At 44.3% G+C, this 24798-nt stretch overlaps 2 protein-coding genes across 2 annotated transcripts in view; one reads left to right on the forward strand and one right to left on the reverse strand.

Moving 5' to 3' along the window:
- Positions 1-4360: 4360 nt before the first annotated feature.
- On the reverse strand, positions 4361-19685 carry ndufa13 (NADH:ubiquinone oxidoreductase subunit A13). Its single transcript, XM_055658647.1, has 5 exons — positions 19531-19685; positions 12392-12470; positions 8320-8391; positions 5841-5910; positions 4361-4597 (listed from the first exon to the last, which is right to left on the reverse strand). The coding sequence occupies exons 1-5, from the start codon at positions 19622-19624 to the stop codon at positions 4478-4480; spliced, it is 435 nt and encodes a 144-aa protein (XP_055514622.1). The 5' UTR covers positions 19625-19685; the 3' UTR covers positions 4361-4477.
- A 2284-nt stretch (positions 19686-21969) lies between these two features.
- The window catches only part of mau2 (MAU2 sister chromatid cohesion factor), a 54689-nt gene continuing 51860 nt past the window's right edge, over positions 21970-24798 (forward strand). Inside the window, exon 1 of the mRNA XM_055658648.1 lies at positions 21970-22322. Within this exon, the coding sequence (XP_055514623.1) occupies positions 21999-22322 (324 nt within the window). The 5' untranslated portion in view covers positions 21970-21998. The remainder of the gene's footprint in view (positions 22323-24798) is intronic.

Raw genomic sequence — 24798 nt, forward strand, 5'->3', positions numbered from 1 at the left:
TTAAATATGAATTTACCTGATAGAAAATAATACATGTCTATAAAAACACATTGTATACAATTATATTGATAACCAGTATTTTTTATGCACTAAAATTTTTTTTAAATGATTTTCAAATTTTTAAGTGTTGATTTAATACTATTTAGTTAATAGTTTATCAAATTAACAGTTGATTGGTCACGAAATAAAAACAGATGAGAGGGAAAAAAGAAATATTGAGGGAAAATATTGTTGATAAATGTAGCTTATTTTTTAATTGTTATGCAAACCAGCACCAGTTTTAAAACCACCGATGATAGCAATATAAAAAGCAATGGTTTTAACAAAAAATAGTATATAGAGCACAGAACAGTATATGAACAGGCTCATGTGTGTTCTGAATATGATGCCAAATTAAATTAATCCCATCTGTCTGTACGTGCTCCAGACCTCTCAATTCCCTGCCTTTTCATGTGTCTGTCCAAATGCTTCTTAAACTTTGCTATTTAATCTGCTTTTTACTGTTCTTTAAAATTCAAGTATTGTAGCATTTTACCTGCATCTTCATGTGTAAATGTTGAGTCAATTTAAATATGGACCATTGCAAAATATAAATAAAGAAAATGGGATAAAGTTTATTGTGCATGTATTCTCTATAAATAATAATTATAATGTCTACACACAATTTAACAAACAAATCAGGATCATTCCTCAATGCAACATACTTTATTTAAATTCAATAAATGTAGTAGGCATGGAATATCGACACTCAACAGATTCACCTTCCATTCTGTCCAGGAAGTGAAGATTATGCCAGTGATTGGCAGGACCAGTCCAAGCAGAGGTGAAGCGATTGTTTGCCAAGCTCACTATAACTGGGGAGCAGTGTATATGTGGGCATACCAACACTAAACACAGTGTAAATGTGAACAGCATTTGAGATTTTCCAACAGGATCATGAAAACTCACAGACTAGACACCAAATGTTGGCGTATCTCAGCAGGTCAGACAGCATCCTTGGAAAACATGGATAGTTGATATTGCAGGTCGGGACCTTTTTCAGAATTGAGTCTAAAGAGCGGTTCCAACCCAAAACATCACCTATCCATGTTCTCCAGCGAAGCTGCCTGACCTGCTGTTATAGTTCCCCGTTTCTACAAAACAAAGGTGCCCCATCTACACCAGTCCCACCTGTCCATGTTTGGCCCATATCCCTTTAAACCTTTTATCCATGTACGCATTCAAATGCATTTTAGCTGTTGTTATCGTTTCTGCTTCAACTACCTCCTCTGGCAGCTCATTCCAAATAGCCATCACCCTCTCTCCTTTCTCCTTGAGTTTCTATGAAATCTTTTCCCTCTCACCTTAAACTTATGTTCTCTGGCTCTTGATTCCCCCATTGGTTAAAGATTCTGGGCATCTACCCTATCTATTCCCCTCATGATCTTTTACACCTCTATAAGATCACTTCTCATCCTCCTAGGCTCCAAGGAATACAGTCCTAGTCTGCCCCTAGAGCTCAGAACCTCAAGTCCTGGTAACATCCTCATAAGAGTGTGGTTTTGCTAGCTGTTTTTTGATGTGCAAACATCTCAGAATATGGACTTTGCTGAGTGAGTGAAGCACAAGAGTGCACTATTTTACTATATTCATTCTAAGACATAGGCAGTGCCAGAAATATCCTCAATCAAATCATTATAGACTGTTTTTTCACTGACAATTGCACTTTCAGGGGAGGAAGTAAAATAAGGGACCTTGAGAGGAGATTGCAATTGAGGTCTTTTCAATTGAGGTCAATTAATTTCAGCTGATTGGGCTAGAACTTAAAGAGAGGGTGGATGTTTTTTTCACGATGGTTCTTTGAGGGTTGTGGTTTCAGATTGCGGAGTCAGTGGGCGTATGTAACACTGACCTTTGGTTGGACATTACTGTCAATCAGATAAGTTGGTGAGTATACTTTATTGTCATTTCAAGAACAGTGTGTGAACAGAGATTGGATAAAATGTTAAGGACCCCTTTTATAAATAAAAAATGAGAGAGCACAGTCCTGTGTGTTGTATGGCTTGCAGTATGTGGGAATTCAGACATTCCTTGTACTCTGAATGACTAGATCTGCAGGAGATGCCTCCAGTTTGGCTTGACTGTTGGGTTTTGGAACTTAACAACACATTTTTGTTTAGGAACAAAACTATAATGACCATTTTAGGGGCTACCACAGACTGCCTATCAGTTAGCAAGGAGATTGTCAAAACAGAGAGGTTGTAGTAATGGTGGATTTTATCTTCCCGAAATTGTGGAACCACCTTTGTGTGAAAGGTTTAAAGGTAAAACGTTTAATATGTGTGCAGGAGATATTTTGAGCCTTTACATGGATAGTCCCATCAGAGATGTGATGGACATTGTCCTGTGGAATGTAACTAGGCAAGCAGCGAGGTATCCGTGGGACAGCATTGTGGAGAAAGTAACTGAGCTCTGTATGTTTTGAACTAGTTATGGAAAAGAATAAAAATCGTCTGGAAATCGTGATCCCATTTCAATCGGAACAAAACTGCTCTTAGCAGAGAGAGGTGACTTGCAGATTGAGTTTACGTCTGATAAGTAGAGCCAAAAGTGAAACTATGACATTTCAAAGTTAAGTTATAATGGTGAAAATTTGCCACAGCAAGAACCTTGGAATGGAATGCAATGGAAGGCCAGTGAGATTTACTTTTATGAAGTCTTTGGTTGCACTAAATAATGTTTTTTTTTTTTTTGCACTAATATTGTGGTTATTGTGGTGTTTGATTTTTTTTGTTATTATACATTATGTATTGAGTTTACAGGCCTGTTAAGCTGCTGCAAGTAAGAATTTAATTGCCTGTTGTTGGTACATATGACAATTAAACACTTTGAGATTGCTGGAGCCAACAGAAATGTTAAAATCTTTGAGAACAGTAAATGAAGTTGTCTGTTCAAGTACAGCAGAAATATATCAGATAGTTACAGGCCTATGAGTCTACAAGTAATTGGTAGGGAAGTTATCGGGGGACGGGGGGAATGACAGGATTAACCTGTGCTACCTGTGGTAGGGGTTAATCAAAGATTGTCAGCATCGCTTTGTTTTGTGGGAGATCCTGTCTGAACATTTCAATGAGGAAACAAAATGTATTGACAAGGACAGTAATCAATTTAGTCCAAATGGATGCATCACAGATTGGTTTGAGAACAGCTCTATCCAAGACCGCAGGGAATTGTGGACGCAGCCCAGACCATCACAAACCAAGCTCCCTTCTATTGACTCCATTTATACTTCATGCTGTCTCGGCAAGGCCAGCAACATAATCAAGGACGAGTTGCACCTTGGCCATTCCCTCTTCTCCCCTCTCCCATCAGGCAAAAGGTATAGAAGTGTGAAAACGCACACCTCCAAATTCAGGGACAGTTTCTTCCCATCTGTTACCAGGCAACTGAATCATCCTACTGCAAACAGAGGGCAGTGTTGAACTACTATCTACCATTTTGGTGATCCTCAGACTATCTTTGATCAGACTTTGCCGGCTTTACCTTTCCATGATTTCCCCATGGCCACACATGGGGAATCGTGATCCAAAAGGTTAGAGTCTATGGGATCCAAGGCAAGTTGGCAAATTAGGGACAAAATCTGCTTTGTGACAGGAGGTAGAGAGTGATGGTCGAGGGTTGTTTAATGATGGGAAACCTGTGACTAGTGGTATACCAGAGATTGGTGCTGGGATCTTCACTATTCATAAATTCGCAAATTATGCAAAAATTGGCGTTGATGACAAAGATTAATATAAACTACAGGGATTATCTTGTTCGGTTGATATAATGGGCAGCGCAATGGCAGATGGCATTTAATATTGCTAAGTGTTATAACCAATATAATGAATTGATTGAGAAACAAAGGGTCCCTTCAATACATATCTAAGGATGTCTGAAGATCATTGCACAGATAGGTAGAGTGGTGGACAGGGCAAATGAGATGTTTGCTTTCATTAAGCAGGATGCCATGGGAAAATATTCTAAAGCAGTGACTGGGTAACAACTGGGCAGAGTGTGTTCGGTCCTAGTTGCTGCACTATAGGAAGTTCATGATTGCAACCGGGAAGGACCCAGAAGAGATTCACCGGAATGTTGTACAGGGTGGAGTATTTCAATTGTGAAGAGATTTTATAGACTGGGTTTATTTTCGTTGAAGGTAGAGGCATGTTTAACACAGATGTTGTGGGCCAAAGGGCTTGTGCTGTACTGTTCTATGTACTTGATAACAGAGTGCAAAAGTACTTCACTGGGTGTAAAGCAGTTCTGAGCTTGTGAAGGGCATAACTCTTTCTTGACTTTAGACTTGTGAAACTGATTCTTAAAATAAAAACGCAACCTCCCAAATATACACATTTTATTAACAATATTACACTCGGAACAGGAGATTTTACGCAGGGAATCGGCTACAGACAAAGGCCGAATCCCTGGTTGAGGTCCCGCTCTCCTCTCACCATGCTCACACATACCACTGGAACCCATACTTCTCACGGACGTACTCTTCCCGAGGTCGGAGGTTAAACAGTTCCTCCACTGGGGGATGGATCCACCGATTGGAGTGGTAAACGCTCTCGCCCACCTGCAATGAGAGATGCTGTTAAACCACTGCTGCAATCAAGCACATCTCCCCATTGTCACTCCCAATTTAAATGTAGACACAAGAGAGTGCAGATGCTGGAATCTTGAGCAAAACAAAGTGCTGGAGTAACTCGGCGGGTCAGGCAGTATATGTGGAAAGAATAGATGGATGATGTTTGAGGTTGGCACCATTCTTCAATGCGAAGATTCCACTCCACCAAAGCCACTTTGGAACTCTGGTAGTGGGGAGACTTATGGTTCAAATAAATTCACAGAATATTCCCAGGGTTTAACTGGTAAAATAAGACCATAGATTGCATCTTATAATTATAATTAAAATGTTAACGGGGGTGGTATGCAAAAACCATTTCCCTAGGTGAGGAAACCTCGAGAAAGAGGCAGTCATCAAACTGGAGTTGGAACAAAGTAAAGCCATGGAATTCTCTCAGTCACTCAGCTGTGATGAGGGAGATTGAGATGATTGGAGGGTACGGGTGCCCTGTGGTTTGTATCAGAGGCAGGTGAATGGATATGCCTCTGACCCCAGCTGTAATCTAACAATGGTGGAGTGAGCCAGAGGGTCTGTCTGCCTGCTTTTGCTGCTGTGCTGGGCAAGGATACAAGTTATGTTATGATCCCGTGAGTCTGTCCACTGGTTCATTCAATTCTCAGAGAGGTGATGGCAAAGTGCAATTGACTCCCAACCTACCAATGTGATTGTCCCTTTACACTCCAACCCAACCTTAACACAAACCAGTACAGCATCTGTACAACATTGCCCGTAATCCCTCCCCAACATTGTGTGCCTTTCTTTGTTCTAAACGAGCATCTGAAGTTCCTTGTTATTGCTGTTGGCCCAAGCTCTCTGGGGACCAGATGAGAGCCACTCGCCCTTACTTTATCTGTACAGCAGAAGATGCAGCAACCTTGGCAGGTCCAAGGATCAGGCTAACATGTTACCCCACCCAGAGTGTAATGCCCCTGCCCCACTTAGGAAACCTGAACGGAAACCTCTGGAGGCTTTGCGCCCCACCCAAGGTTTCCGTGCGGTTCCCGGAGGTTGCAGGTGGTTGCCGGAGGTTGTAGATAGTGGAAGCTGGTAGGGAGACTGACAAAAACCTCCGGAAACCGCACGGAAACCTTGGGTGGGGCGCAAAGTCTCCAGAGGTTTCCGTTCAGGTTTCCTAAGTGGGACGGGCATTAGTATCACAAAATAAGTAAAGACATGAACTGGGCAGGTTTACCTTCCAGTCTGGAACATCCTTCATAATTTTTGCTTCCTCCTCGAGGTTCTCCCTCAGTAAACGAAGAAACCTGCAAAGGGAGACGTCAAAGAAACGAATGACAAAATTACAGTGAGGAAGGACTTATTTACAGACATGTGCTTGTAATTTATTTTCATCTGGAGGTTGAAAGGTCATTCTGAAATATGGAGCCCTCAATGGAACAAACCCCTGGGAAATTCATAGTTCAGAAATCCACACCTGCTCTCTGAACAAACCCAGTGCCCTCTGATAGCTCTCTCTCTTTTCACTTTGACCAATTTTCCCCCCTTAAAATACTGAAGTCTCAACCTCAACCAATCCCTCACAGCATTTGTTATTCGTTCATGCCCATCCTCACATTAATCTAGGGTTTTTAAGTTTAGTCTTCCAAAAAGAACTAATTCTTCACCCTGTCAAAGCACTTCATCAATTAAAAAACGTAACCCGTCTTCTCGCGGCCTTCCATGTAACTTGAGCCTCCCCCCGCCCCGTTCCCTCACACAGCTTTACTCACTGTAAAGACTTGCACCTACACTGCTTTCCAGACAACTCCCTAAGATCAGGCAGCATAGTGATTATTACTTGGTTAGCATCCAAATGTTCAGATCATTGATCCAGAGACGCATTCAAATCATTTAACAGCTGCAATATTTAAACTTCAGTAATTAAATCTGAATAATTGAAATACCAGCGTTTACAAGAAATACTGCCATCCATTTGGAAGTCCCAACTCAGCAACGTGATTCTGCCTTTATAGTGCCCTCCATAATGTTTGGGACAAAGACCCATCATTTATTTATTTGCCTCTGTATTCCACAATTTGAGATTCGTAATAGAAAAAAATCACATGTGGTTAAAGTGCACACTGTCAGATTTTATTAAAGGCCATTTTTATACATTTTGGTCTCACCATGTAGAAATTACAGCTATGTTTATACATATTATAAACATACTTAAAAGAGCAACCACAGTTCTGGAAAAAGGTCTTGTGGACAGATGAGACGAAGATTTACTTAGATCAGAGTAATGGCAAGAGCAAAGTATGGAGGAGAGAAGGAACCAAGATCAAAAGCTTACCACCTCATCTGTGAAACAGTGGTGGGGGTGTTATGGCCTGGACATGTATGGCTGCTGAAGGTACTGGCTCACTTGATAGTAGCATAATTAATTCTGAAGTGTATAGACACACCCTATCTGCTCAAGTTCAAACAAATGCCTCAAAACTCATTGTCCAGCAGTTCATTCTACAGCAAGACAATGATCCCAAACATACTGCTAAAGCATCAAATAAAATGTTCAAAGCTAAAAATTGGTCAATTATTGAGTGGCCAAGTCAATCACCCGATCTGAACCCAATTGAGCATGTCTTTTATATGCTGAAGAGTAAACTGAAGGGGACTAGCCCCCAAAACAAGCATAAGCTAAAGAGGGCTGCAATACAGGCCTGGCAGAGCATCACCAGAGAAGACACCCAGCAACTGGTGATGTCCATGAATCACAGACTTCAAGCAGTCATTGCATCCAAAGGATATTCAACAAAATATTAAACATGACTTCTTTCATTTACATGACATTGCTGTGTCTCACACATGGTTCCCTGAAATGGGGGAACTATGTATAAACACTTCTGTAATTTCTACATGGTGAAACCAAAATGTATAGATATGGCCTTTATTAAAATCTGATAACGTGCACTTTAACCACATGTGATTTCTTCCTATTACGAATCTCAAATTGTGGAGTACAGACGCAATAAATAAATGATGGGTCTTTGTCCCAAACATTATGGAGGGCACTGTAGCTGCCTCAGTTCTGGCGCAAGTGAGGACAGACAATAAATGCCAACGATGCCTGCATTCTGTGAATGGAATAAAGTCGCAGCATACAATTGGCACACAGCAAAGTGCCTGAACAAACTGACAATCACCTGAGTGTTGTCACCTGGCCAGGACTTGTCTAATTCTTTTCAGTCACTGCTTTTACATTTACCTTCGAAGGAACGTGTGAAGGCATGGATGAAGCCGTGAAATAGGCTTTTAGTCCATTGTTTCATCCACTGCTTTGGGCTTCAGTTATTGCACTAAAGTTTCTGGAAGAAACAGGAATCAATGACCTCCTGATTTGGAGACTAGAGCTCTGGTTGTAATGTCCAAAATTACCAAGCTATGTCAGATTAAATAGCAGAGGCTTGAGAGGTAAACAGACTACATCTTAATTCTTGTGCTCAAATGCAAGATTTACAAGTGTGCAGCCCCTGACTGTTGCTCATTCCATGTATAGCGTATGAACGAAAAAGGATTGAATAAACATTTTACATCCCGCAATTCTCCAAATTCACACTTTAGCCCTGACCTTGTGTTTGTGTAATATTTTGGTTTTGCTGTTTTGGAGATCTGACTGCATACTAACTCGCTCTAACTTGTGACAATACTTCTTTGCAACAGAGCCCCCAACTTGCCTCCTGTCCTGTTCAGCATGCAGCAGAGGTAGCAAGGCTACACGGGCTTCGAGGTCTTCAATTTGGAGCCGTCTGTGGGGGAAAGAAAAAATTATCGTATTAAATGGGAAATCTGTAAACAAAGCTTATTGCACAGGTCTGCAAAGGAGATGAACTAAAACAGATTAATGGAAGCATCAAATTAGCTACCATATGGTACAAACATTGGTAAAGAATAATGAAAGGTGTAGATAGAGTTAATGTGGGGAGGATGTTTCCAGTAATGGGAGAATCTAGGGCCAGAGGGCACAGCTTCCGAATAAAAGGAATTACCTTGAGAACGGAGATGGGGAAGACTTTTTTTAAAAGAGGCTGGTGAATCAGTGGAACCCATTGCCACAGATGGCACATTGGTGGGTTTGGACACTCAAATGGATGGTGGAGACTGAGTCATTCTTACACACATGGAGACCAAGTCATTGAGAATTTTTAAAGCAGAGATTGAAACGTTCTTAATTTGTAATGGAGCCAAAGGTTATGGGGAGAAGGCAGGAGAATGAGGTTGAGAGGGAAATCATCCACAATTGAATCGCGGAGCAGACTTAATGGGCTGAATGGCCTAATTCTGTTCCTATGTCTTATTTTTCACACAGAGTTGTGAGCCTGTGGACTTATCTGCCTGAGAGGGAGGTGGAGGGCGGTTTTCTGGATACTGTCAAGAGAGAGCTAGATAGGGTTCTTAAAGGTAGCAGAGTCAGAGGATATGGGGAGAGGGCAGGAACGGGGTACTGATTGTGGATGATCAGCCATGATCACATTGAATGGCGGTGCTGGCTCGAATGGCCGAATGGCCTACCCCTGCACCTATTATTAGCACAGCTTCCAAGTTTGCTGATACTCTCAGAGTAAAGAAGAGGATATAAAAGGCTCCAGCATGATTATGGACAATTGTGTGCGCAAGAGTATAGCGGGTGAAATACTTTGGGGGAAAATGAGATCCAACACTTTGCACAAAACAGTGGGGCAGATTTGTAAAATGGCGACAGATTAGGTAAGGTTGATGCTCACCTTGGAACCTTGTGCACAAATTATTGAAAGTTAACACACAGGTGACGGGGTCAAACGGACATTAGCCTACACTACCAGATGATTTCAACTAGTAAATTATATATTATATATTGGGCTTGGGGAAGACTGCATCCAGTTACCCTTGGTCTTTCCAAAACAGAGATACTTGCTACAGACATCTTTAGTCTCGAGAGTTCAGAAGAAGCACAAAATCCTTCAAAGGCTCAACAAGATGGGTGCAGGGGATGTCTCCCCAGTAGAGGAATATAGAACAAAGCGGTTAGAAAATAAGTAGGTCGTGTAGGACTGAGGGAAGGAATATCTTCAGAGCAGTTCATCTTCACAATTCCCTAGTCAGGAGGGCTGTGGAGCCAATCACTAATTTTGTTGAAGATATTCATGGAATAAAGGGAATTGGAGTGTTGGAATATCTTAATGACACAGGAGGTTGTTTGGTTCATCAGATCCAAGCTAACGCCCCAGGGCAATCTCATTAGTCCCATAACCCCTTCCTTATTTCCATGCATCCTTACAACTTACACTTTCTCAACCTTCCCTTTCATTCTATTAGTCATTATTAACACCAAGGAGCAAATTACAGATGAGAATTATCAGCCCGTCTTTGGAAAGTGAGGAAACTGGAGCTCCCAGAGCCAGCTCATGCGGAGCTGAATCTGAAACTTAGTCTTGATCCTGATGAATGGTTGAGAAGATTCAAAGGCATCCCCTTACTCACGTCTTGTTAATGCATAGGTAGCTGTTCTGCTGATCTCCACCAGAGGGCAGAGCTTCACTGTGTCACTGACTAGAGAATGCTCAATGAATGGACAGCCCAGAAACAAATGTCCAGAGGGTTTTGGGAGGTTTGAATTCTCAGCATTTTACAACAGAGGACTTTCAAGTTTTATTTTTGGTATTGGCGATATTAATTTATTGTACTTTTGTTTGTTCTATGTTATGTATGTGTATTGTGCTTGTAGACCTGTTAAAACTGCTGCAAGTAAGAATGTCACTGTTCTGTGTTCAATGATAATTAAAGACCTGACATTCACATCACCTCTGCTTCCACCACCCCCTTCCCCATCCCACTCTATTTCTGGCACCGCATTCTAGATCACAATAACTTGCTGCATTTAAAAAGAACACTCTTCCTCTGCCTCGTGTAGGAAGCAACTGCCAATGCTGGTTTAAACCAAAGATAGACACAAAAAGCTGGAGTTACACAGCGGCTCAGACAGCATCTCTGGAGAATTTGTTATACATCTCTGCATCACCGCCTATAATCTCTCGTTTGCCTTCCCCATGACTCTGTCTGAAGCATCTCGACCCGAAGCTTCACCTAGAGATGCTGTCTGACCCGCTGTGTTACTCCAGCTTTGTGTCTAGCTGCCTCTAAGGCTTTTTTGTCCATTTTTTAAGAAGGTTTAGCAAAATTTCCAATTATATAGCACATAATTCAGCAACTTGATCTTTCCTGAGAAGAAGGATGCTTTATGGATTTCGGAGGTATTCCATGTACTGTATTTTACAAGGCAAAAAGTGCACAATGTTGCAGATTATCTGAACTTCATCTCTGCGATTCCGGTGTTCACCATCTGAACACAACACCTTGAGCCGTCTGAATGCAGCCAGTAGGAACTCGGTATCTCTGACGGTGAGGGAATCACTGTTGGAATACTAATCGTATCATTGTTTGACACATCATTTTCTCAAATTGAAACAAGTAATGCTCACAGATTGCAATATATTCACTAACAAAACCATACAATCTTTCACTTTCCAAATGCTTGTGTTGCCAATGTCAAGGACAAGAGGCCATAGCTTTAAGGAGATTGGGACAAACTTTAAAGAAGATTTGCAAGGCAGGATTTTTTAGTGGAGTGGTGTTGCTTGGAACGCTCTGCCAGGGATGATGGTGGAGGCAGATACAATAGTGGCTTTTAAGAGGCTTTTACAGTGCCCTCCATGATGTTTGAGACAAAGACCTATCATTTATTTATTCACCATGTAGAAATTACAGCTGTGTTTATACATAGTCTCCCCATTTCAGGGCACCATAATGTTTGGGACACAGCAAATGTCTTGGGAAAATGAAAGTAGTCATGTTTAGTATTTTGTTGCATATCCTTTGCATGCAATGACTGCCTGAAGTCTGCGATTCATGGACATCACCTGTTGCTGGGTGTCTTCTCTGGTGATGCTCTGCCAGGCCTGTATTGCAGCCATATTTAGCTTATGCTTGTTTTGGGGGCTAGTCCTTCAGTTTTCTCTTCAGCATATGAAGGCATGTTCAATTTGGTTCAGATTTGGTGACTGACTTGGCCACTCAGAATTTACTATTTTTTAGCGTTGGAAAAACTCCTTTGTTGCTTTAGTAGTATGTTTGGGATCATTGGCTTGCTGTAGCAAGCTGGCCAATGCGTTTTGAGGCATTTGTTTGAACTTTAGCAGATAGGATGTGTCTGTACAGTTCAGAATTCATTATGCTACTACCATCAGCAGTTGTATCAACAATGATAAGTGAGCCAGTACCTTCAACAGCCGTATATCCCCAGGCCATAACACCCCCACCATTGTGTTTCACAGATGAGATGGCATGCTTTGGATCTTGGGCAGTTCCTTCTCTCTTCCATACTTTGCCATCACTCTGATATAAGTTAATCTTCGTCTCATCTGTCCACAAGAGATTGGTTTAACTTGGCATCATGTTTTTCACAGACATTGTGGGCTGAAGGGCCTGTTTTTTCCTGTGTGGTACTATTCTATGTTATTCCGGAATTTGTTTTCAAAGTAATGCGTGTTCCAGGACAGTGGCTGATCGTCAAACTGCACAGAACAAAAGATCAAACCTGGGTCTTCACTTCAGTGGAGAGCCATTCTAAATCCGTCCCATAGATATTATGGAATACAGTGGTAAAGAAAACACCCGAGAATGAAACGTCAAACTGTTTTAATTAAACTGAGAAGTCACACGCCCGGAGTTATGGAATCGGGTGAGCTGGGATAGCGGGGAAAGGAGACATACCGCCGCTCTCTGTTCCACTTGAAGAGCCTCCAGTAGCCAAACATTAAAATTCCGATTCCAATCCCAAACATGCTGTAACCTACAAACACAAACATAAATGTCTTGTAATTTCTTGCTAAAAATACGTCGTGAAATACGTCTGTACAAAGGTGAACCAAAACATTTCTTCTACTTTGTTTAAGAAGGAACTGCAGATGCTGGAAAATCGAAAATCGAAGGTACACAAAATCGAAAATCGAAGGTACACAAAAATGCTGGAGAAACTCATTTCCTCTACTTAATCAGCTTACTGTTTGCGATTGGGGTGTTAGAATTTACCACTCCTGTGGGTGTGATAGTACATCCTCAGGTCAGAGGCTACTTCAGATTTAGAAATCGTGAAGAAGCAAAGAACTGGAGAACTCGGGGCAGCACAGTGGTGCAGCTGGTAGACCTGCTGTCTCACTGCACCAGAGAACTGGGTTCAATCCTGACCTTGGGTACTGCCAACAAGATGTTTGCACATACCCATGACCGTGGGAGATTCCCAAAGGCCTGCGGGTTTGTAGGTCAATTAGGCTCTGTTAGTGGCTCCTAGAAGTGTAGGGTGTGCATGAAAAAATGGGATAACATCGAACGAGTGTGAACATGTGATCTATGTGAAATGTGGACTCGGCGGGCCAAAGTGCTTGTTTCCATACCGAATCTTTCAGGTCAGCAGGATCTGTGGAGGGAAATGGACAGATTACATTTCAGATTGGGACCTTTCTTGACTCTGAAGAAGGGTCCTGACCTGAAATGTTGTCTGTCCATTCCCTCCACAGATGTTGCCTAACCCACTGAGTAAATCCAGCAATTTGTATTTTGTTCAAGATTCCAGCATCTGCAGTATCCCATCTGCTTTAATAATCACCCACCTTGCTGCTGGATTGGAGGTAGAAATACGGCGCCAATATAGGCAAAGATGATAAGCTTTTGTTTCTAGAGAGGCATCCATGAATGACTGTCTTGTCCAATAATTTCACAGCTATTGTTATTGGTGGCAGAAAAAACACACAAAGTGCTGGAGTAACTCAGCGGGTCAGGGTGCATCTCTGGAGTACATGGATAGATTATGTTTCGGGTCAGGACTCTTCTTCAGGCTACACAAAATTGCTGGAGAAACTCAGCGGGTGCAGCAGCATCTATGGAGCGAAGGAAATAGGCGACGTTTCGGGCCGAAATCCTTCTTCAGACTGACGGGGGGTGGGGGGGGAGAAGGAAGGAAAAGGGGAGGAGGAGGAGCCCGAGGGCGGGCGGATGGGAGGGTGGGAGGAGACGGCTAGAGGGTTAACGAAGGGGAGGAGACAGCAAGGGCTAGCAAAATTGGGAGAATTCAATGTTAATGCCATCCGGACGCAAGGTCCCCAGGCGGAATATGAGGTGCTGTTCCTCCAATTTCCGCTGTTGCTCACTCTGGCAATGGAGGAGACCCAGGACAGACAGGTCGGATTGGGAATGGGAGGGGGAGTTGAAGTGCTGAGCCACCGGGAGGTCAGGTTGGTTATTGCGGACTGAGCGGAGGTGTTCGGCGAAACGATCGCCCAACCTACGCTTAGTCTCCCCGATGTAAATCAGCTGACATCTAGAGCAGCGGATGCAGTAGATGAGTTTGGAGGAGATGCAGGTGAAACCTTTGTCGCACCTGGAATGATTGCTTGGGACCTTGAATGGAGTCGAGGGGGGGAAGGTGAAGGGACAGGTGCTGCATTTCTTGCGGTTGCAACGGAAAGTGCCCGGGGAGGGGGTGGTGCGGGAGGGAAGGGAAGAATTGACAAGGGAGTTGCGGAGGGAGCGGTCTTTGCGGAAGGCAGACATGGGGGGAGATGGGAAGATGTGGCGAGTGGTGGGGTCACGTTGGAGGTGGCGGAAATGGCGGAGGATTATGTGTTGTATTTGCCGGCTGGTGGGGTGAAAGGTGAGGACCAGAGGGACTCTGCCCTTGTTGCGAGTGCGGGGATGGGGAGAGAGAGCAGTGCTACGGGGTATGGATGAGACCCTGGTGTGAGCTTCATCTATGGTGGCGGAGGGGAATCCCCGTTCCCTGAAGAACGAGGACATTTCCGATGCCCTGGTATGGAATGTCTCATCCTGGGAACAGATGCGGCGTAGGCGGAGGAATTGGGAGTAGGGGATGGAGTCTTTACAGGGGGCAGGGTGGGAAGACGTGTAGTCCAGATAGCCATGTGAGTCGGTGGGTTTGTAATGTATGTCGGTCAGGAGTCTGTCCCCTGCGATGGAGATGGTGAGGTCAAGGAATGGTAGGGAATTGTCGGAAATGGTCCAGGTGTATTAGAGTGCCGGGTGGAAGTTGGTAGTGAAGTGGATGAAGTCAGTCAGTTGTGTGTAGGTGCAGGAGGTGGCCCCAAAGCAGTCGTCAATGTAACAGAGGTAGAGGTCGGGGATGGGGCCCTGGTACGTGTTGAACAAGGATTGTTCAACGTACCCGACAAAGAGGCAGGCGTAGCTAGGGGCCTATGCGTGTGCCCATAGCTACGCCTTGTGTTTGGAGGAAATGGGAGGAGTTAAATGTAAAGTTGTTGAGGGTGATGACCAACTCCGCTAAGCGGAGGAGTGTCAGTGGCTGGGTATAGGTTGCTCCTCTGGTCGAGGAAGAACCGGAGGGCTTTGAGGCCATCCTGGTGGGGGATGGAGGTGTATAGTGACTTGACATCCATGGTGAAGATGAGGGGGTGAGGGCCTAGAGAGTGGAATGCGTGGAGGCGGCGGAGAGTGTCTGAGGTGTCTAGAACATAGGTGGGAAGGGATTTGACCAAGGGGGATAGGATGGAGTCAAGGTATGTGGAGATGAGTTCGGTGGGGCACGAACACGCAGAGACAATGGGTCTGCCGGGAGAGCCGGGTTTGTGGACTTTGGGGAGAAGGTAAAAACGGGCCATGCGGGGCTGGGGAACGATGAGGTTGGTAGCTTGGTCGGGCAGGGCGTGGGATTTGATGAAGTCGGTGATGGTTCTAGAAATGGTGGCCTGGTGCTTGTCAGTGGGGTCATGGTCCAAGGGTAAGTAGGAGGAGGTGTGCGAGAGTTGGCGCGTGGCCTCAGCTTTGTAGAGGTCGATGCGCCAGACTACCACGGCACCTCCCTTGTCAGCTGGTTTGATGACCCAATCTGGGTTTTTGCAGAGTGATTCAATGGCAGTGCGTTCAGAGGGGGAAAGATTAGAGTGAGACAAGGGAGTAGAGAAGTTGAGGCGGTTGACGTCGCGGCGGCAGTTCTGGATAAAGAGTTCCAGAGCCGGGACGTTACGAGGGGGGTTCCACGAGGAGGGGGTGCGTTGGAGACGGGGAAAAGGGGTTATCATTGCGGGGCGAGGATTCCTTCCCATGGAAGTGCGCTGTGAGGCGGAGGCGACGGTAGAAGCGCTCCAAGTCATGGTGGGCGCGGAACACATTGAGATGGGGACGGAGGGGGACAAAGGTAAGACCTCTGCGGAGGACAGACCGTTGGGTGTGGGAGAGGGGGAGGTCGGGGGGGGATGGTGAACACCCGGCAGGGGTGGGAGTTGGGGCCAGAGGCAGGCAGGTGGGGGACTGGGGATGGGGCGATGTGTGGGGGGGGGGGGGGGGGGGGGGGTGGGGGTTGGTGTGGAGGAGTGGTGGGTGGTCAGAGGGTGGGGGGGAGAAAACTCTTCCTCAGGCTGATTGGAGTGGGGGAGAAAACTGTAACAGAGCTGGGGATGGGACAAAGCCTGGCAAGTGATAGGTGGATAGAGGTAAAGGGGATTTGACAGACAAATGATTGGACAAAATCGAGAGATGAAATGACCAAAAGGGTGAGATAGGAGATAAGAGTATGAATTGTGAAAACAGAGGAAGGAATGCAGCTGGAAAGATCCGGGGTGGGGGGGAGAACTGAGCATACATTCAGGTGGGACGAAGGAGAGGGAGGGAGGTTTGCATATACAGCATGGAAACAGTACAACCTCATAGGCTCTGAACTACAATAGAACACGAACACACACACACGTGTCATCCCGCTTTCAAATCAATCCCTACACCAGGGGCAATTCAGAGTCCAATTAATCTACAAACCCACACATCTTTGGGAAGTGGTAGGAAACCGGAACACCAAGATGAAACCCACACGGTCACAGGGAGAACATTAAACTCCACATGGACAGCACCCGAGATCAGGATCGAACCCAGGTCTCTAGATCTACCAGTACAGTGTATTACCGTGTCACATTGTTTGTTGTTGTCAATTCTTCCTAAAATTCAATATTCATACTGTTAGATTCTAAGTTAGCCAAGTGGAATATGTAGTTCTGTTCCTCCAGTTTGCATGCGGCCCCACTGGCAATGGAGGCAGCCCAGCATAGAAAGGGGTCAGTAGGGGAAGGGAAATCAAAATGGTTAGATTACTGATGGCAGTTCCAGCCCCTTACCTTCAGTCCCACACTCCCTCCCCCTCTAAAGACTAGAAAAAATAGTAAACACTGCCCATTCCATCATCGGCTCTGACCTCCCTTCCATCAAGGGGATATATCACAGCCGCTGCCTAAAAAAGGTTGGCAGTGTCATCGAGGCCCCACACTCATCTCCCCTCTACCTTCAGGTAGAAGGTACAGGTGCCTGAAGACTGCAACGACCAGGTTCAGGAATAGCTACTTCTGAACATTAATAGCCCATTATCTGTTTATTTGCACTTTATCAGTTTATTTATTCATGTGTGTATATATTTATATAATGGTATATGGACACTGATCTGTTCTGTAGTCATGCCTACTATGTTCTGTTGTGCTGAAGCAAAGCAAGAATGTCATTGTCCTAACAGGGACACATGACAATAAACTCTTGAATCTTCTACTCTTCCCCCACTGTTCTTCTCCCTCCCCCTTCCACCCCTCCTCCAATCCGTTTGTTCGTTTCCCCCCCCCCCCCCCCCTCCCCTCCACTCGGTGCGGCCGTATGGAGGTGTAAATGCAGTATGAAGAGTAACTGTGAGGCTTTGTCTCGAGAGGCATTGGTGCTGCTGTGTTTTAGGCCATGTAGGCAATTTTTTTCCCCCTCTCAACCCCATTCTCCTGCCCCATAACCTTTGACACCCTTATTAATCAAGAACCTATCAACCTCTGCTTTAAAAATACCCAAAGACCTCTGGCCTCTGTGGCAATGAATTCCATAGATTAACCAGCCTCTGGCTATATAGAATCCTCCTCATCTCCTTTCTAAAGATACATTCTTTTATTCTGAGGCTGTGCCCTCCGGTCCCACACTCTCCCACTATGGAAACATTCTCTCCATATTCACCCCATACAGGCCTTTCATCATTCGTCGTCGTGTCCCCCCCCCCCCCCCATCCCATCCTTTTAAACTCCACTGAGTACAGGCCCAGAACCATCAAACACTCATCATACATTAACCCAATAATCGGCAGCACATCTCTCCTCAGATAAGGAACCCAAAACTGCTCACAACACTCGGTGCAGTCTGACCAAAGAAGGTTGTTTGCGGGCAAAGGAACGTCTGAAAAGTGGGATGCTTTTAAAGGGCAACGTAGGCGGGTGAAAGGAAGCTTGAATGACGAGAAAATTAGGTTCCGCTCAAAAAAAAAGGAGGAAACATGTGATGGGTACAGGCAGCTGGGATCAAGTGTATCCTTGGAGGAGATTCAGGAAGTGAGGAGCATACTTAAGAAAGAAATCAGGAAGGCAAAAAGGCAGCAGGAGATAGCTGTAGCAGATAATATTAAAGAAAATCCCAAGAGATTTTATGTACATTAAGGGAAAGAGGGTGATGATAGAGAATATCACGCATCAGAAACCAAAGTGGTCATCTCTGTGTGGTGCCGAACGAGATGGGCAAGTTCCTCAATGAGTATTTATCCTTTATTTTTACCGTGGAGAAATATATAAATTCTGGGAAACTTTGGTCGGTTAAGGGAGATGTCTTGCTGACAGTCCATATAGGGAGATTTCACGAAAGGTCACTGGAGCGTAGATCCGCACCCACGTGACCGAAAATCTCAACTGGAGTACATGTTATACATCGGTACATGTTAGTGAATGGGAAAACACGCACTTTCCCACCCGTTAAAAACATGGAAAACGGACGATATTGGAGCTGAAATTTTCTGTGCTAGTCTGGGTGGCCGTGAAGCACAGCGACCTACATTTTCAGGCAAAAAAAAAGATAGAAAGTAAGGTAATTACAAGAAGGAACTGAAGGTGGAAAAACAACGGAAGTGCTTAGCAGACATTTGCCGTGGAGATTTAAAGGTGCAAAATATCGGGAATTATCGCGTTTGCTCGCTGAATTTCATCAAAAGTAAGTTAATAAAGCCTTACTTTTGATGAAATTCAGCGAGCAAACGTGATAATTCCCGATATTTTGGATCTTTAAATCTCCACGGCAAATGTCTGCTAAGCACTTCCGCTGTTTTTCCACCTTCAGTTCCCTCTTGTAATTACCTTACTTTCTATCTTTTTTTTTTGCCTGAAAATTTAGGTCGCTGTGCTTCACGGTCACCTCGACTAGCACAGAAAATGTCAGCTCAAATATCGGCCGTTTTCCATGTTTTTAACGGGTGGGAAAGTGCGTGTTTTCCCATTCACTAACATGTACCGATGTATAACATGTACTCCAGTTGAGATTTTCGGTCACGTGGGTGCGGATCTACGCTCCAGTGACCTTTCGTGAAATCACCCTATTACTGTTGAGGAGGTGCAGATCGTCCTAAGGTGCATGAGGTTAGATAAATCCCCTGGGCCAAATCAGATATATCCGAGGACAATGTGGGAGGATAGTTGAGGAAAGCACTGTAACAACATGTAAAATATATTTGGGCAGGTACAAGGATACGAAATGTTTCTTGAGAAATATGGGCCAAACGTGGACGGGTAGGACTAGTGTAGATGGGGCATCTTGAGAAAGACCTTATTCTAATTACTGACATAAAACAGAAGGCACTCATTGAAACCAATGCATAAAAGATCGGTGAACAGTAAGAAATAACCATTTAAATGTATTATCTTGGTCGGTATAGGCAAGTGGGGCCGAAGGGCCTGTTTCAGTGACTCTATGACCTTCGTCTCCCAAATTGTCAGTGCTTTGCCGACATCGCAGGTCTCCGAGCGGCGGTAGTCCTCGCCCTCCCGCCTTACCTGAGGGGCCTCTACGGGGGATGTTCCGCTTGTAATCCACGGGCCCATAGCCCCCGGGAGGTGGCAGGTCCTGCCTCACCTTGATGGCCGCCATCTCCCCCCCGCCGGATTCCACTTCCGGGCCTGATGTGCAACCAAGCTTGGCTATCCGGAAGTCCTGCCCCCCCGTCGACAGTTGCTAAGCGGGCTGTCAATCAGGCGCTGCCAGCAGGTTAGTGTGCAACTGGAGCAGGAATTGAGTTCAACCTTTCTGGTCTTGTATTGTTCACTGATTCTTGCTCCATTTGCAAACCATTTCATCCTGTTGACCATAAAATTGTTTCCTTGACAATCATGTTATGGAAACACAAATTTTGGAGAATGGATAAATAAATGTGTGATAAACCAAGTTCTGGTGAACAATATTTAATCCTTTCCCTAACTCTTGTCAATGGCTCTGGAAACTATCTTCACTGAAATGCCCATCCACTTTCACTTTGAAAGTTTTTATTGATTCTGTTTCCGCCACATTGAATGGCGGTGCTGGCTCGAAGGGCCGAATAGCCTACTCCTGCACCTATTGTCTATTGTTTTCACACTCTGTGATCAAGATTTTGCATTCAAAAATTCTTACTGTTCACAGATCCAAGGATCTTCTACACACTGGTTTCAATTAGTACCTTCTGTTCGCAACTGAGGTCATTCTCAAGATGCTCCATCTCCATGCCTCATGATTTTATACACCTCTACAAAATCACTTTGCATCCTCCTGCACAGCAAGGAATAAAGTCTTAGCCTGCCCAACCTCTCCCTATAGTTTAGCCCCTCAAGTCCTGGCAATATAGTTGTGAATCTTCTCTGCATTCTTTCCAACTTTACTGCCTTAATTGTTTTATTATTGTGGTGAGGTTCTACAAAGAATGATTAATAATATAAAAATATATGGAATAGGTGGAACCACAAGGAACAGCAGATGTGTGATCTAACATAGAAATACAAAGTGCAAGAGTAACAAAATGGGTCAGTCAGCATCTCTAGAGGACATGGATGAATAATGATTTGGGTCAGGACTCGTCTTCAGACTCAATATATAGATTAAGTGTTCTGTGTTTTACTTGTCCTCAGTATGTGGCTGAAAGTGGTGAGTATCCTGGGAATGCAGTAAGTCTGTGAAGTATTTCTGTGATGGTGCATGATATTCAGGATGCAAAAAAAACAGTAGCAGAAGTAGACGCTGTAACTGTCGAGGCTACTTCACCATTCATAAAAAAAAACACGTGTGATCGGAACCATCACGCTCTTGAACACTGCACAAAACTAATCATAACCCTACCTCAGCAACTATAATCTACAATGAACTTTGTTTTGGTTGCACTATGGATGCAGGTTGTGCACTATTATCGTCTGGTAAACTGGTAGTCTTGATTATTACCTTCTTGTATTGTTAATTATCGTAGACGTATTTGCGTATTATTGAGTTAATAGCTGTCGTAAAGCTGTAGCAAGGAAGAATGTAATTGTCTGTTGCCTGTACATACAACAATTAAACACTGTTGACTCTTAATTTTATGTCATGCCCAATTCCTGCAATTCTTGATTGTCTTTAGTCCAAAATATAGTCTTGCGAGACCTTCTACGTACCCTAAGACACCCTCCTTCCTCATAACACCTATTTCCTTTGCTCCATAGATGCTGCTGCACCCGCTGAGTTTCTCCAGCATTTTTGTGTACCTTCTCCTTCCTCATAATATTTACCGTTACCCACTTTCATTATGCTGTGGCCATTCATCCTATCTACACCACTCGTGATTTTATAAACCTTTATAAGGTTACCCCTCATAACTCAAGCCTAGTAACAAATTTGTGAACTATTTTTTGCACCCTCTCCAGCTTATGTATACAGAACAAGTATAGGTGACATTGTGGGTCAGGACTAAGTTTTTACAAACTGATGTTTTGGAACATCCATTCATCATATTATTCTTTATCAGGCAATACCAACAGATCCCACATGTCCTGCTAGAACTGTATGAACTGTGCACAATATCAATAAGACCACAGTTGGAGAGGTTTAGAGGGAAATGGTGGGACTAGTGTAGATGGAGCATCTTGGTCGCCATGGGCAACTTAGGCCAATGGGCCTGTTACTGTGCCGGAAGACTCTATGACTATTTTGAACTTTGTATCTTTTCCTTTGCTCTACGTATTGCACTTTAGTTTGGCTTGAGTGTATTTATGCGTAGTGTGTTCTAATTAGCATGCATGCAGGCAAACAAAGCTCTGCACTATACCTTGTTGCAGGTACCAATCATAAACCTAATCCTGCATCATAACCCTAATCCTGCATCATAACCCTACCCCATGCACAGCAGCAGTGCAGCCATGGGTTGGTTGCACCCACGTTGACCTCAGGTGCTGCTCCCCATGACGTCACCGGGATCCCAGGCCCCGCCCCCGGGTCCACTCTCGGACCGGCCCCACCTCTCGCGATGTTTGTCGCGGATGCGGGTAAGATGGCGGCGGTTGGCGCTAGCGGCCCTCAGCAGCAGCAACCCCAGGCGCAGCCGCAGCCTCAGCCCCCGCAGCAGCAGCCTCAGTACACAGATGCCTGGTATCTGGCCCTTCTCGGCTTTGCCGAGAACTTCCGGACGGCCAGCCCGCCCAAGATCAAGCTGTGCGTGCACTGCCTGCAGGCCATCTTCCAGTTCAAGCCGTCGCAGCGCATCGAGGCCCGCACCCACCTCCAGCTGGGCAGCGTCTTGTACCACCACACCAAGAACACGGACCAGGCCCGTTCGCATCTCGAGAAGGCGGTGAGGAGGCAGTCGGTGGGGCGGAGGGGGTGGCATCATAGTGGGATCTAGGAGCTCAAAGTGACGATGACAAGGAGAGGTTCCTGCCTATCACCCCCTCTGCCCCCTGTCCCAACGCTCACTCTGCCCCCTTTCCCGCTCCCCCGTTTGCCCCTTCAGCCCACCCCTTCCTCTGCCCAGACCTGGCACTTTCTTCACCATCCTACTCCTCTCTGCCCCTTTCCTCTCCCTCTTGACTTTCTACCACCTTGCTCTCCCTCCCTCAGCACTCTGCTCTCTCCCGTTTTCCCTCCCCAGGCAGTTTTACCCTTCCCTCAGACATCCCTGTTATTGTCATAAAAATGGGTATCCTTTCCCAATTGAGAAATATAAGTTGTTTTTTTTCCTATCCTTATTCAATGTAGAGGAGTAATGAAGGAAAGTTTCACGGGTCTTGTATTATGTCAATGTGATTCAGCCAAACATTTACTCATCAGAATGCAGTTTTTGCTGTACACCAAATATTGCAAGATTGTGTAAATAGCCACGAGATAAATGATCAATGATTTTGAATTTAGCAGTGTTGTTAGAATTTGTATTGATCGGAGTCTTGGGTCAGTTATTGGGTTAAGAAAGATTTTTTAAAAAGTGAATAGCCTGAAGGAATATTTTTAATCACTCCAACCCAACCTTGCCACTGTTGTTGAACGAATCATGGGTAATCAGGAGTCAGTACAGGAGGGAGATCGACAATCCGGTTGTGATGCCAGAACAATAATCTTGGTCTCAACGTTAGCAAGACCAAGAAGTTGTTCATTTCAGGAAGGGAAAGCAGAAACACCATGTACTATCCTTTGTCAACAGGACAGCGATGGAGAGTGTCAACAATTTGAAGTATCTGGTTGTACATAAGTGATCTGTCTTGAGCACAGCACATTGATGCAATTCCTCTGCTTAGATGTTTGAGAAAATTTGGCATGTTTCTAAATACTCTGTACAAGTGTACATCTTGTATATGTGTACGGTAGAGCCCATACTGACTGGTTGCATCAGGCCCTGGTTCACAATTTGAACATTCAAATATAGAGGATGGAGAAAGTGGTGGTCACTGTTCATGGTCACTGACTTCCCCACCATAGAGGACGCTGCCTCAAGAAGGCATCTAATTAATCAAACATCGACACCATCCTGGCCACACTCTCTGCTTGCTGCTACTATTGTGAAGAAGATACAAGAGTGTGAGAATTGTTACCTCTAGGTGCAAGAACAGCTTCTTCCCTTCCAAGCATTGAATTCTTGAATCGCCCTGGACAGCCCTAATTGCAACCTTGTATCAGCAACCGGCATAACCATTCCACTACTACACTCAACATACATTGTTATGCTCTATGTACTTTGGTTTTTGTACTATTATGGCCTGTTGCACTGAGAACTGATAATTTATTATATATTTATCATTGTTGTGTCTTATGTGCAACAAGTAGGAATTTTATTGTTCTGGTTCATGTCTGGTGCAGATAGCAAATAAACTCTCTCACCTGGGAAAAGAGACAGTAGATTGGCATTCTGTTCAGGAACAAACATCCCTGAAACACATATGTTAAATGGTGAGTATTCTGCATTGAAGAGAGATGTGTGATCAGAGCAAGGCAGGGTAAAAAAAGTTTTAAAATCTGGTCTATTTTGATAGTTTACCATAAGCATAGGTCTATGTGTTTGTGTCTCCACTATTGAAGGTGTAAAAATGACTCCCTGTGATGTCTGTTTGATAATGCCTGCGTAGTGAGACGTTTTTCACATGCATTTGTAAACGTGCAATTTGCATTGGAGGACAGACATAAAATGTAACTGCCCATGAGAGTATATGGGTTAGGAGTTCCCTCAAGTTATCACCTTCAGAAGTATAATTGAATATTTGTGATCATTTGGAAAGTGGTCAGAATGGAGCTGGAGAAATTGATTTTTGTTTTGCTGAAATGCCAGCAAATGCCTCCGTGTTACATGTCTCAGTCATAGAGTTTTACAGCACAGAATCTGGCCTTTCTGCCCAAATGCTTACCTGAGCTTGGGCAATTTGCATACAATTGGCCCTTATCGCTCTAAACTTCTTATCCATGTACCGGTTTAAATGTCTTTTAAACATTGTAATAGTACTTGCATCTAGCAATTCCTCTGGCAGTTCATTCCATATGAATGAATAAATATATTGGTCAAGTATGTACACATACAAGGAATTTGCCTTGGTGCTCCGCTTGCAAGTAACAACATGACATAGTAAACCATTAAGAATAAAACATTAAAACATTAAGAATAAAACATTATAGTTTAAACATGTGAATGAAATAAAATTCCAGAGCACAAGGAATCTACAGACTTTTGGTTATTGAGTAGAACTACTGCTCGTGGAAAAAAGCAGTTTTTATGTCTGGCTGTGGCGGCTTTGACGGTCCGGAGTCGCCTTGCAGAGGGATGTGCTTCAAAGAGTTTGTGGCCAGGG

This window comes from Leucoraja erinacea, chromosome 29 (genome assembly GCF_028641065.1).
Source record: "Leucoraja erinacea ecotype New England chromosome 29, Leri_hhj_1, whole genome shotgun sequence".
Classification (NCBI taxonomy): Eukaryota; Metazoa; Chordata; class Chondrichthyes; order Rajiformes; family Rajidae; genus Leucoraja; species Leucoraja erinaceus.

Bases quoted from the DNA above. Each gene is read 5' to 3' on its own strand.
- ndufa13 (XM_055658647.1), bottom strand. From the start codon at position 19,624: ATGGCGGCCATCAAGGTGAGGCAGGACCTGCCACCTCCCGGGGGCTAT. The intron at 12,471-19,530 runs GTAAGGCGGGAG...TTGTGTTTGTAG, and splicing joins CCCCCGTAGAGGCCCCTCAG to GTTACAGCATGTTTGGGATT. The intron at 8,392-12,391 runs GTATGTCTCCTT...TTTCCCCCACAG, and splicing joins AAGTGGAACAGAGAGCGGCG to ACGGCTCCAAATTGAAGACC.